This window comes from Mobula birostris, chromosome 25 (genome assembly GCF_030028105.1).
Source record: "Mobula birostris isolate sMobBir1 chromosome 25, sMobBir1.hap1, whole genome shotgun sequence".
Taxonomy (NCBI): Eukaryota; Metazoa; Chordata; class Chondrichthyes; order Myliobatiformes; family Myliobatidae; genus Mobula; species Mobula birostris.
The window spans coordinates 12,485,390-12,500,091 of record NC_092394.1 but is presented as its reverse complement, the minus strand read 5'-3'; the positions used below and the strand labels follow the sequence as shown (position 1 = coordinate 12,500,091).

The 14,702-nt window shown below is 39.8% G+C and overlaps 1 protein-coding gene across 7 annotated transcripts in view; it reads left to right on the top strand.

The window, feature by feature from the left end:
• Positions 1–14,702, top strand: part of nf1a (neurofibromin 1a) — a 374,121-nt gene that overhangs the window by 139,049 nt on the left and 220,370 nt on the right. For all 7 annotated transcript variants that reach the window (XM_072243431.1, XM_072243433.1, XM_072243435.1 and 4 more), the window contains exons 16-22: positions 740–863; positions 3,090–3,336; positions 4,586–4,659; positions 6,080–6,163; positions 10,911–11,348; positions 12,355–12,494; positions 14,574–14,696. In XM_072243431.1, coding sequence (XP_072099532.1) covers positions 740–863; positions 3,090–3,336; positions 4,586–4,659; positions 6,080–6,163; positions 10,911–11,348; positions 12,355–12,494; positions 14,574–14,696 — 1,230 coding nt within the window. The remainder of the gene's footprint in view (positions 1–739; positions 864–3,089; positions 3,337–4,585; positions 4,660–6,079; positions 6,164–10,910; positions 11,349–12,354; positions 12,495–14,573; positions 14,697–14,702) is intronic.

Below are 14,702 nucleotides of genomic sequence, written 5' to 3'. Positions count from 1 at the left end.
TTCTACCTGTTTTGAAAATTGTTGCACCTTGATTCCTTATACCAGAATGCATGACCATACACTTCCCTACACTGTGTACCTTCTGCCACTTCTTTGCCCATTCTCCAAATCTGTGTGTAAGTCCTTCTGCAGACTCCCTGCTTCCTCAACACTACCTGCCCCTTCGCCTACCTTCATATCGTCCACAAATTTGTCTACAAAGCCATCAATTTCGTCGTCAAAATCACTGACACTAGGTAAAAAGAAGTGACTCCCGTGGAACACTGCTTGTCACCGGCAGCCAACCAGGAAAGGCCCTCTTTATTCTCACTCATAGAAACGTAGAAAACCTACAGCACAGTACAGGCCCTTTGGCCCACAATCTTGTGCCAAACATGTACTTACTTTCAAAATTACCTAGGGTTACCCATAGCCCTCCTGCCACTCAGTCAATCTTTTATCCATGCTAGTATCTTTCCTGTAAATCCATGCACTAAGTCAACCTAGTGGATTGTTCCTGCACTGTCTCCAATGCAGACATGTTGTTTCTAGAGTATGGGACCAAAACTTTGTGCAGTTTTGCCAGTGGCCTGTGAACTAAAGTGTCAATATTCCATTAGCTTTCCTAATTACCTGGCATCCCTGCATGCAATTTCAGTTCTCAGCCCAGTAGAACTGTCATTTCTCTCTGCCTAGCGCCAAGAATCTATCTGAAACTCTGATCTCTTTTTTTCATAATTACTCTATTTTGTGTTGAAAGCTCTCAGGTTCTGTTCTTCATCTGTAAGAAATTGATTGCTCATCAAGTGCTGAACAGCACAGAAATTCTCAAGTGGTTGCGGGAGATTCTTATTTGTCGGAATAAGTTTCTTTTGAAGAATAAGGTAATACTTTCTGTGATGTAATAGCGATTATTTTGGGCAAAGAAAATTATACACCATTGTCCTACCCCCGTGAAAGAATGAAGTCCTGATACATGTAAAAATGTAGATCTTTGTTGCAAAATAATTATTATTGGTTTGATAGTTTTAAGTAAAGGAAAGTTAAGTAATCTGTGTAGGTACTCTTTCACTGTACTCTGAGGATATAAGATTTACTGCATCAGGAAGGTTTTCAGTGGTCTATTCGATTGTTATCTGCAACTCTATTGACTTTGGTAAATAAGTTGATGGTATTTGATGGAGAAGGTAGTTTTTGAGGGTCTGATTGGTGATCACCCTTCACAGTTTTATTTTATTGTAACCCTACTTCCCCAGTCAAGTATGAGTTACTCATCATCAATGGTGATGAACATTGATAACTAGGATTGAAGGCAGTACTCACCAAGATGATCTGCCTGTTTCCTTTATTGAGCCGTCGGTGACAGTGGGCAACTTCATAAAGGCTTACCGTCAACCTCTTTGCAGCTACTGTATTCATGATAATTGGTTTATTATTAGTCAACGTGGAAGTCCAATTTATTGTCATATACACATGTGCAATAAAAATCTCACAGACACGAAGCCTCACATATTGTAAGCAGCATTCACAAGAAAATCATAAATTGAACTCTGTTTCAATTTGAACAAGACATAACGGAACAAAAAGTTGATTTTAGTGCATAAATTTAGAATGGAGTGATAGGAGAACTTTTTAAGTGTTAAAAGTAAAACGAAATAAGTAGGAAAATGGTGGAAACACTCAGTGGGTCAACCAACGTATTGCAAATGAAGTTAATATCTCAGTTTATAGTCGCTGCATCAAAACTGAATGATACCTGACCTGCTGAGTGTTTCCAGCATTTTGTGTTTTCATTTCAGACTTCCCACATCTATGTTTTTTTGTTTTTATTATTTGCAGTAAATTGACTTTATTTTAGGGTTAAGAGGAAAAATGACAGGTCTTGTCAATGATCTCATTTTAATGCCTGGTATAGTATTGCAAGCAAAATGTTCCAGTACTGCAGCAGCAATGTGGTTGCTCTCCTGGGTAGGTGCAAAACTGAAAATCACTTTCAGAACAAAAATGGTATGGCTACTTTTGGGAGCTGTTATAGATTTTATGTGACCTCCTTAACGAAGAAGGTAATAAAATTAAATTTGTCATTTGATTCTGCTTAATAGTGTAACTTTACTATCTATAAAGGCCAAGAACTTTCTCAGGCTTTTGATTCTGAGCTTCTAACCTGCTGCACCTCCTTCACAAAATATTATGCATAATGTGCTTATTCAGTAGGAACTTGTAAAAGTAGTCTTTTCCTTTTATAGCCTCACTTTGTCAAGACACCAAAGCATTTCCAAGTACTTAGGAATGGGATGTTATGTTAAAGTTGCATAAGATGTTGATGAGGTGTAATTTAGAGAACCTACCTACAGGAAAGATTGAAAGAGTACAGGGCAAACTTATGTGAACATTGCCAGGACTTGAGGACCTGAGTTATTGGGAAAGGTTGAATAAGTTAGAACTTTATTCCCTGGAAAGTAGAAGGATGAGAGGAAATTTGATAAGAGGTATACAAAATTATGAGGGGTATAGATAGGGTAAATGCAAGCAGGCTTTTTCTACTGATGTTGAGTGAGACTAGAACTAGAGGTTATGGGTTAAGGGTGAAAGGTGAACTGTTTAAGTGGAACATGAGGGTGAACTTATCGCTCAGAGGGTGGAGAGAGTGTGGAATGAGCTGCCAGTGGATTCTTGTTTCGAGTTCAACACTTAAGAGAAATTTGAATAGGTACGTGAATGGGAAGGGTATGGAGGGCTATGGCCTGGGTGTAGGCCGACGTGCCAAGCTCGGCATGGACTAGATGGGCTGAAGGGCCTGTTTATGTGCTGTAGTTTTCTGTGACTCTATTTTTATCACACTTATGATGGAGAAATTTTTTTTTATATAAATTCCTGATTTCCCAAAATCAGTGAACACTGAAAATAGAATTGTGAAAGAATATAGTGTACCTTGCCGTATGTTTGTATTCTGCTGTAACTGGATTAAATGTTAATATTCTGTTGTAATGTGCTTGGAATATTAAGTCTTGTTGGAAGCTATATGCATTGAATATTGTTGCATTTTTAAAATCTGCTTGAACTAATTTGCGGCTATTTTGTTTATTTCTTTGATTTTGTTCTATACATAGGAGAGTGCCACACTTGGCAGTGGGATCCCCATTTGTCGTCAGGCACAGACGAAACTGGAGGTGGCACTCTACATGTTCCTCTGGAGTCCCGACATAGAAGCAGTTCTTGTATCCATGTCATGTTTCCGGCACCTTTGTGAAGAAGCTGATATTAGGTGTGGAGTTGATGATGTGCCTGTCCAAAGCATCCTCCCAAATTATAACACTTTCATGGAGTTTGCATCAGTCAGCAATATGATGTCAACAGGTAGATTTAATGATTAACGACCGTCTACTTACAGCTCAACTTGATATCCAAATTCCGTTAAATTGTTTAAAATTACCAACGTTTACTCCATTGGATCTTCTGCTATCCTGTATGTTAAATTACTTTTAACAATGAAGATGTTACTTGAAATTTGAGGCAGTGTGGCAAGAATGAGATTTTCTCTGCCAGCAATTGAAATTGGGAGTGGTGGTGTTGGAGGCTGGGCTGATGGAAGTTTTGGATAGCTTAAGAATTAAAATTTTCTTTTCTGCTTTTAGATAGTCTAAGAAACAGCATTTTACCTACAAATAAATGATAGTTTATTAATGTGTCTTTCATGTCCCAATTATTGGGCTTGTTTTAGTTAGGTGGATTGATGCAATAGATGTTGAAGGAAAATGTAGATCAGGCTAAACTCTGTGTTTCCTAATGTCTATTGAATTTAAGTCCAGTGTTTAGCAAACACTTCTGATTGGCAGATTCTGGAGATGATGAGAAATCATTCCTCTCCAGTGTCTTCTAATGTTGGTGTAGCTTTTAAAGCTAAAAGATCAATCTTTTGGAAATTTTTGAAGTAACAAAAAGTAGACCAAGTCCATGAGATAGTTACTGTGTTGAAAAATCATGGCTAAAATGTCAAAAGTGGAACATTTAGCATAATAATTAGGCTGGCTGCAGAATGGAAATGGAAAGCAGGGATTGAAATAGCTCTTGAGACTGGGAAGTGGTGTTGCACAGGATTTGATTTTATACTACTGGTTCATTGGGAAATGAACCTTTGAGCTCTCCTATTATAACGTTTATATTTTCAGCTAGAACTATCCTTATGTAATGTGTGTGAAGGCAAATATCAAGTCTAATTTAGCATTTTGTCTTGTTTTTTTAAGAGGCTGATTTGCTAGCTAGACATAAATGGAAAGCGTGCAGGGAGCCTGCCGGATTGGAAACCAGGACCACTCACCTCGAATTCTGGTCTGGCCAGATAAATTTTGAAGTGATTTCTTGTTCTTGTTATCCTTTTGAAGACTTGCTCTTCTTTCTGCTTTCAGTGCTAATGAGTTGGAACTCAAAAGTCCCAATATCACACTCACACCACAGTACCTCAGAGAATTTAAAATAGAATGTTACCCTTCACATTAGGAAGCTGTTAAGTAAATGGATCCCGATCACTGTTGATGGCTCCTTGTCTCAGTGTTTCTGTTTATATATTTTTTTTGTCTGATGTATTTTTGTTAATACTATTCTACAGGGCGGGCAGCTCTTCAAAAACGGGTGATGGCATTGTTGAGGAGGATAGAGCATCCAACAGCAGGCAACACTGAGGTAAACCTTGAGATATTTTGGCCTTAATTTGATAAAGATGCAAAAATGCCCTTTTCTATTGTGCACGTTCCATCTGACGGTTGGCATTTTGGCAAGTGATGCTTAAGCAGTTGCAAATTGTAGTACTTATCTCAAAATTTAGGATGAGTCATTTAGCTTTCTTCTGGTTTTTCCTTTCAATGGCTGGTAAAGCCTTCTCTTAGTGTTGAATACCTCAGTGAAGTTTGGCGAATGGTGTATTATCATAGAAGTGAACAATAACTGCAGTTGCTAATGTTATCAGTTTATACCAAAGGCATCTGCTTACTTGAGTGAAAGTCTTAGAAGCAACCAGTGATGATGTATCAATTGTCTTCATTGGTTGTAGCAATTAATATTAAAGTTGAAAGGTCATGTTGTAGCTGGATAAGATTTTGCTAAGGCCACATTTGGAATATTGTGTACAGTCTGTTTACAACACTTTAAGTAGGACCTGCAGTCTCTGGGTGCAGAAGAGGTTACGTAGTTTGGAATGTATAAGCTACAAGGAAAGGTTAAGCCCACTTGGATTCTTTTCTCTGTAGTGTAGGAGGCTCAGGGGTGACTCAATATTAATATATTAAATTATCAAAGACCTGCAGTATAGAGGGTAGATTTTTTTCCCGTAGTGTGGAAATGAAAATGTGATAGAGCATAAATTTAAGGTGCATGGGTGAAAGTTTTTAGAGATTTGCAGGGCAAGATTTTTGTTAATATAGAGGGCAATAGGTCACTCGAATGCACTACCAAGGGAGGTGCTAGAAACAGATACAATAGCAACTTTTAAGAGGCATTTAGATAGGCACTTGAACAGGCTGGGAATAGAGGGCAAGAAACAAATAGCATTAGTTTAGATGGATGCCACAGTTGGCCAGGGCTATATGTCCTGTTTGAATCTAATGTAATCAGTTTCAGATTACAGATTTGGATTTATCACATGTACATTGAAACATACAGAGAAATGCGTTGTTTGCATGAACAACCAGTAGAACCCAAGGATGTGCTGGGGGCAACCCACAAGTGTTGGCACACATTTCTGCGCCAACATACTGTGCCCATGACGTAATCATCTAGAGAACTGTCCCCAGCTGTGTTAGCTTTAGCAAAAGAAGATTAATTAGTTATGGATCCAAATTATGTATACTCTGCCACAAATGCAAAGACCATAGAATGGTAAACCTACAAAATCTCTGTTACGTCTACTACGTTTTCTCTGAAATGCATACTGTAGTATTTGGTATTTGTAAATAAAACTTAACGACATTCAGCTCTGTTAAAAACAAATGGAGCCTCTGTTCCCATCTGTGACAGCCAAATTTCGATATTGACAAGTGGGCCATATGTTCTACATTTGCACCATTTCCTTTTCCCCACGCAAATTTCTGCTATTTTGTCTTTATAGGCCTGGGAAGACACACACACAAAATGGGAGCACGCTACCAAGTTAATTCTGAATTATCCGAAAACCAAGATTGAGGATGGACAGGTAAGTCTCAGTTTGGAAGCATGATACAGAAAGACTCTTGTGCCATGGCCATCAATAGTTGGGAACCAGTCTCAGTGATGGAATGGGTAGGCATATATGCTGAAACATTGCGGTGTTAGAATATGCTTCATATTTTAATTTTTTTTTGCGGCATAGGAAACTAAACTTGAATAAGAACTAAAAATATTGGGTGAGGCATAATCTGTGGAGAGAGAGGTTTCCCCCATTCTCCAGATGACCTGAGTATCTTCAGCACTCACTGATCATCTGCCAGATATCCACCATCTGTAACATTTTGAATTTGTGTATAAATGCTTCCTGTTAACACAGATGCCTAAAGCCAAACAATGTTTCCAGACCCATCAGAAACTTTCCAAGTTCACAAGCACATAGCTCTCCAAAGGCAACAAAAGATGATGAGCTGGATCTCCCTAGCCCTTGCTGGCAGATGTGAAATTGCATCCCAGAGTCATGTGAAAATCTGAGACTTGCCGTAGAAAATGTAATCTACCAGTTTGCACCAGTCCTGCTGAGACGCCTGGCATTTTGCTGACGTTGCATCTCTGATCCCGCTTCAGGACATATTTGGAACGTGCTCCAAGACACCATTGATTTCAGCAGCAATTGTAGGGTCTATGGATTGAGGCAAAGATTGGTATAGTACTATTTTTAGGTGTTTTAGGTTACTATTTTAGATTAGTTATTTGTACTTTGGTGTTCTTAACATTCTCATGACAATAGAATGGTTATTGATGTGTCTGCTTTTATTCATAAACTTGAAGGCCAAATTTTCATTAAAGAAATCTAAGCAGTCATAAAATATATAATCAATTTTGATAAGTTATCAAAGGACAGGCTTATTCTGCTTTTTCAAATAACTCATGATCTTTTTAAAAGTTGTGGAGGAAATGGCAAAAGCATAATTGTTTGTTCTAATACATTTCCTCTACCCATTTCCAACTTGAACTGGACCATGAAAATTGAAATGCTCCCTTTTCAACTCCTTGTGATTATCATGTGCTTAAAGTGAAAAATTGAAATGAAATACAGTGGATTCTGGTTAACTGGGCCATCGGTTAATCAGAGCAGCCACTTACCTGGGACACCTCAAAAAGAACAAAAGCTAATTGAGAAACTAAGCGGGCTTCCCTTCATATATTTGAGACATGATGCTGCTTAATTGGGGCAAGATACTGTTGCGAATGTTTTCTAATTAATGTCAGTCACATGCACTTGCGTGGCTTTTAGACACTAGACCCTGCTTAGAGCAAACAGTTTTTAAATGACAGTTGTTTGTGTTTGTGTTCAAAAAGCGGTGATTTTTGTCACTGTTAGTAAGCAGTAAGACAATTCAATACTGCTTTGCCCACTGCGGTTTCAAGCATTCAGGCTTGGAGATGCCAGAAATGGCTGGGAGTGAAAATGGAACGATTTCACTACGTCAGCAAGTTAGGAATGATGAGGAATGTGAAGGTATTGACAATCATTTTGAACTTTACAATGAAAATGAAGATTTGGAAACTGCAGTCATTGGAAGGATTGTATGCGGCAGTCCATTGTCTACCCTAAGGTTCTGCACTGATTTTGTCAGCTTACAGTCAATCAAAAGAACATAACAAGGTTCTCTAGGTTAATTCCTGGATCGATAACTATTACAAACTAATGCATGGTTTTATAGTCCTGAAAGTAGTGTTCTAATTTGTTCTGTTTATCATTTAAATATATTAATTAAATAATTTGTTACACACTTAAATAGAGGTTTGGCTTTTTTTATACCTTTTTAACTAAATTTTGGTCAATTGGAGCGGTTGCTTAATTGGGCTGAAATGTACTGGTCCTGATATGGCCCAATTAACCAGAATCCACTGTATTGTTACAAACCATCTGGTGAAGGTTTGGCCAAATAAAATCATATATTGATGAAGCCTCATAGTATCGGAATCTAAATAGTTATCAATGAGGGTACTTACATAGGACATAGAACAGTAGAGCGCGGTACTAAACTAGCATACCCTTGACAAAGTTAGGTAGTCTTTCCTAATAACATCTTCACCTAATATTTGCTGTGAAGAACTGCTGTAATATATTTTTGTATTTCTACACTTTTTATGGGCCATTTTGATTATGTTCTGATGTTTGTTTCCTTTTCTTATTTTTGCTTGCTTTTTGTGCTACTTAATTTTTTATATGTATTTCTTATTGTAACTTATAGTTTTTCTATTATTATGTATTGCACTGTTCTGCCGCTGCAAAACAACAAATCTCACAACATATGCTAGTGATATTAAACCTGATTCTGATTCTGTCATTTAGTTTTCGAAACCCAGACACAAAATACTTTTTTCCGATTTTTTTCTCCAACTCCTTTTCCCCTGGTTGGCAGTGGCTAATATGAGGGGGCATAACTTTAAGGTGATTGGATGATAGTATAGCAGGGAATGCCAGAGGTAGATTTTTTTTTACTGAGGGTGGTGGGTGCATGGGATGCATTGCTGAGGTGATGGGAGAGGCAAATACATTAGGGGCATTTAACAGACTCTTAGATAAGCACATGGATGAAAGAAAAATGGAAGGGTTAAATTTACCTTGTAAGTTAAAAATCAGTCTAGCATCATTCTCAGTGACACCTCTGTACTGTAGTGTTTTCTATGTTCCTTAATGAATTTAGCAAAACAATGTTTATTATTATCTGATATTCTTTTATCTGGAGTATATTATCATATCTCCACATGAAAATGCACCCAGTTTTTTCCTTTGGTTTATATCATAAGACCATAAGACAGAGAAGCAGAATTAGGCTATTTGGTCCTTCAAGTCAGCTCTGCCATTTCATCATGGCTGATCGAAATTCCCTCTCAGCCCCAGTGTCCAGCCTTCTCCCTGTATCCCTTTGTGTCCTGACCAGTCAAGAAGCTATCAACCTCTGCCTTAAATATACATAAAGACTTGGCCTCCACAGCTGCCCGTAGCAAAGAATTGCACAGATTCACCACTCTCTGGCTAAGGAAATTCCTCCTCATCTCTGTTTTAAAAGGATGCCCTCTATCCTGAGGCTGTGGCCTCTGGGCTTAGACTCTCCCACTACACATCCACTCTATCAAGACCTTTCACCATTCAATAGGTTTCATTAAGGTCATCCTTCATTCTCTGAACTCCAGTGAATACAGGCCCAGAGCCATTAAACGCTCTTCATGTGACAAGCCATTCAATCCTGGAATCATTTTCGTGAACCTCCTTTGAACCCTCTCCAGTTTCAGGACATCCTTTCTAAGGTAAAGGGCCCAAAACTGCTCACAATACTCCAAGTGAGGCCTTACCAGTGCTTTATAAAGTCTCAACATTACATCTTGCTTTTTTATTCTCATCCTCTTGAAATGAATGCTAACAATGCATTTGCTTTCCTCACCACATACTCAACCTGCAAACTAACCTTTAGGGAATCCTGCACAAGAACTCCCAAGTCCCTTTGTGCCTCAGTTTTTTGTATTTTCTCTCCACTTAGAAAGTAGTCAATCCTTTCATTTCTTCTACCAAAGAAATGGTACTACTTTCTCAAAGCTACCTGCCCTCCACCTATCTTCATATTGCCTGCAACCTTTGCAACAAAGCCATCAATTCCATCATCCAAATCATTAAATCATTGACATATAATGTAAAAAAAATCGGTCCCAACGCAGACCCCTGTGGAGCACCACTAGTCACCAGCAGCCAGCCAGAAAAGGCTCTTTTTATTTCCACTCTTTGCCAGCTGCCAATCAACCACTGCTTTATCCATGCTAGAATCTTCCCTGTAATACCATGGGCTCGTAGCATGTTTCTGTTAGACTTTGTGTCTTTGCTTTGGTGATTCACTGGCCTCCCACGTTTAATTTCAACTATAAACTTGCTTTCATTGGGATTTAGGTGATATAAACTGAGGTCCCAATGTAAACCCCTTCTTGCTCTTAAGCCCACCACCCCTGCAGGGGCAGAGACACCGACAGCAGCTCGCCAGAGTCCTCTGCCTTAGGTTAATCTCTCGTTTTCCCCAGGTGTAGCCCATCTTACTTCTTCTAGATGAAGATCCTTCCTCTCCCAGGTATGAGGTCTTCGGAGCTTTTTTTTTGGCATTTCTCTTGGTTTTTACAGGATGGGGTTGCTGACCCCTCACCCCCCCCCCCGCACAGACGGGTTTAAGGCAGTCGATGACAGAGTTAATAAAAATATAATTTACCGGTGCCCAGCTGCCTATGAACGTGCCTGTTATATTAGTACTGTCTGAATTAGTTTAGCAACAAACCTACAAGTTTCTCTCTGATTCTCTCCATGCTTTTCTTGTGTAACTTGAATAACAGGTGGTGCTGTACTGTAGGAGTTAGATAAAACTTTACTGCGCCAGTCATCACCGATTGGGGTACAATTCCCGCCAATGTCTGCAAGGAGTTTCTACCTTCTTCCCGTGACCACATGGGTTTCCTCTAGGTGCTCTGGTTTCCTCCCACATTATAAAGATGTAAGGCTAGAGAGTTGTGAGCATGCTATGTTGGTGGCAGACATCTGCGAACTGCCCCCAGCACAATCCTTGGACTGTGTTGGTTGTAGATACAAGCGATGCATTTCACTCTATGTAATAAAACTCATCATAATCAGTCTTAATTTATAATATTTTAAGGAAGCTATTTTCTTAAGTAGTTCTGTTGTGCTTGAAGAATGATCCGTCGTAATACCTAATCTGGCTTAATATGTACTGACGTGCTTCCACCTTTAGGTATCAGAAAGTCTTCATAAGACGATTGTTAAGCGCCGGATGTCACATGTAAGTGGTGGCTCGATAGACCTGTCGGACACTGACTCGCTACAGGAGTGGATTAACATGACAGGCTTCTTGTGTGCAATAGGAGGTGTCTGTCTCCAGCATCGCACTAACTCAGGCTTAGTCACTTACAGCCCTCCCATGGGGCCGATCACTGAAAGGAAGGGTTCCATGATATCCATGGTTTCAACTGAAGGAAATACAGAGACTCCGGTCAGCAAGTTTTTGGAACGACTGCTCTCGTTGATGGTGTGCAATCATGAGAAAGTAGGGCTTCAGATCAGGACTAATATTAAAGACCTAGTCGGACTGGAGCTTAGTCCTGTGCTTTACCCCATGCTCTTCAACAAGCTGAAAAATTGCATCAGCAGGTTTTTTGACTTGCAAGGCCAGGTGGGTATCCAAGCAAATCTACTTAATCCTCATCAGTGTTTCACGGCTATGGAACTGAGATGAAATGCCCTCCAGACCTGCCACAATGTGTTATCCAAGTTTGTGCTGTTGTGGATAGGAAAGGGTGGGTGGTGGGAAAATTGAATTAAAAACCAGTTAGAAACACTTGATATGAATTCTCAGGTTGGAGAAGCAACACCTCATATTCTGTATGGCCAAACTCCAACCTGTTGGAATAAACACTGATTTCTCTAACAAGTGAATATTTATCCCCCCCTTCTCCCTTCTCTCTTTTTTCTGTTCCCCATTTTTACTCCTTCTGTTATCCTCACGTGCCCATCACCTTTCTCTGGTTCCCCTCCTCCTTCCTTTTCTCCCATGGTCCACGGTCTCTCCTATCAGATTCCTTCCTCTTTAGCCTTTACCTCTTCTATCTATCCTGCCTCAGCTTCTCACTTCATCTATCTTCCCCCTCACCTGGTTTCAACTATCACCTGCCAGCTTGTACTCCTTCCCTTCCTCTCACCCTCTTATTCTGGCTTGTTCGCCTTTCTTTTCCAGTCCTTAAGAAGGTTCTTGGCCCAAATACGTCAACTCTTAATTCCCCTACGTTAATGCTGCCTGACCTGCTGAATTCCTCCAGCATTTTGTGTGTGTGTTGCTCTGGAATCTGCAGAATCTCTTGTGTTTGATATAAATTCATTTTCTGTATTAGCGATATTCAAACAAATTATGCAAAAACATGGATTCGGGAAAGATGTAGATCACTTAGCCTCTCCATCCTGTTCTGCCAGTTAGCAACATTATAACTGATCTTTAATACCTGCAGAAGATCAGTTATATTGTACTAATCAATTACCTAGAACTTGGTTTTCTACAATTCTAGTTTTGGTGACAGATGAATTCATTTTCTTTTGCCCTGGGCACCACTTTCCCATTCGGTTGCACGTGGTATTTTCAGTGAAAGTGATAATGCTTCTTAAAACACAACTGTATTTTCATACAGGTGTTATTGAATGATACAAACACACCATTTGTGGAACAGACGATAGCAATTATGAAGAACCTACTTGACAATCACACTGAAGGCAGTTCAGAGCACCTCGGACAGGCTAGCATTGAAACGATGATGCTCAATTTAGTCAGGTAATGTTTTTCCTGCGGGTGTGTGTCTTTAGTCGTTAGGTATGGAAACCTCTATTGGTATCATGACTGCTAATTTTCCTCACCTCTCTCGCTGAAGTAACCATTATTCGCTAATGAGTTTAGATATTATGCTAGATGTGACTGTGAGGCTAAGCATGGCGCCAATGTCATATTTAAGTTTGCTGATGACACAACTGTCATTGGCTGAATCAAAGGTGGTGACAAATCAAAATAGTCGAGGGAGATTGAAAATCTGACTGCATGTCAGCAAGACCAAAGAGATGGTTATTGACTTCAGGAGCTGGAAACCAGAGGTCCATGAGCCAGTCCTCATCAGGGGATCAGGGGTGGAGAGGGTCAGCAGCTTTAAATTCATTGGTGTTATCATTTCAGAGAATTTGTCTTGGGTTCAGCACGTAAGTGCCATTATAAAGAAAGCACAACAGCGCCTCTACTTTCTTAGAAATTTTCAAAGATTTGCATATCATCTAAAACTTTGACAAACTGTCTTGATATGGGGTGGAGAGAATATTGACTGGCTGGGAAATCCCAATGCCCTTGTAGGGATAATCCTACAAAAAACAGTGGATACATGGGTAAAGCCCACCCAACCATTGAGCACATCTACATGGAGAATGCTGTTGCAAAAACGCAGCACCCATCATCAAGGATGCCTACCACCTAGGCTATACTCTCTTTTCAATGCTGTCATCAGGAAGGAGGTACAGAAACCTCAGGACCTACACCACAAGGTTTAGAAACAACTATCAGGCTGTTGAACCAGAGGGGATAGCCACTCGACTTCACTCACTCCATCACTAAAGCTTTCTCACAACCTATGAATTCACTTTCAAGCACTCTTCATCTCATGTTCTCGATAGTTATTGCTTATTTACTTATTATTGTTATTATTTATTTTTTCTCTCTTTTTGAATTTACACAGTTTATTGTTTTTTTGCACATTGGTTTGTACCTCTTCCTATAGATGCTGCCTGGCCTGCTGTGCTCACCAGCACTTTTTGTATATGTTGCTTTGTCTGTCCTGGTGGGTGCAGCCTTTCACTGATTCTATTGTGGTACTTGTATTGACTGTGAATATCCACAAGAAAATGAATCTTAGGGTTGTACATGGTGACATACTGTCTATATACTTTGATAACAAATTTACATTGGACTTTGAACTTTTAGAGTAAATATATCAGTATCACTTGAAGGTAGCAAGTCAACTTACTCAGACAATAAGGCACAGGAGCAGAGTTAAGCCATTTGGCCCATCGACTCTGCCCTGCTATTCAATCATGGCTGATTTATTATCCTTCTCAACCCTTTTCTCCTGCCTTCTACCTGTAACCTTTGACTCCCTTACTAGTCAAGAACCTGTAGCCAAGGACTTGGCCTCCACAGCCGCTTGTGGCAATAAGTTCCACAGATTCGTCATCTGAAAAGAAATTCCTCCTTATCTCTGTTCTAAATAGGCATCCTTGTATTCTGTGGCTGGACCCCCTTGGTCTCAGTCTTTCCTGACGTTGATAAAAGAAGCTAAGATAGAAATAATGGAAGGGCTGACCTCTATTCAAGATCTGTAATCTTGATTTGTCTTAGATTTGAGTGGTAGCATATCATGGAAAAGGGAAGGTACGTCGCATCCGGAGTTTCTCCGGTTAGCGGACGATTTCCCTCCACGCCTCTCTGACGTAGTGGGGAACCGTGTATGAGGCAAGTTACAGTGGTGGTTTGCCATTGCCCTCTGCCGGGTGAGTTTCCAAAGAGATCACCAGCTCGTAACCTAGCACGGATGGAAAGTGTGCAGGGGAGCCGGCTGGATTCAAACTCGGGACCTTTCGTCCTGAAGTCCGGCGTTGATGCCACTACGCCACCAGAGCTACTAATTCCAAACCATCAGGCTGCTTATCTGATCTTATTTGTCAAGTGATTATTTATCCAGCTAATCTTCTGTTGCTAGCGTTACTGAATGATTAACTTTCATTTTTCTCATGCATTAAGCTGATGCAAAGAAGTAAAATCCATAAATATTCCAAATTGTATGACCAGCTGGCCATTTTGTGCTCTTTGTTGCAGGTATGTGCGTGTTCTTGGGAATACTGTCCATGCAATTCAGATCAAAACCAAACTCTGTCAATTGGTGGAAGTCATGATGGAGAGGCGAGATGATCTCTCCTTCTGCCAAGAGATGAAATTTAGGTAAGC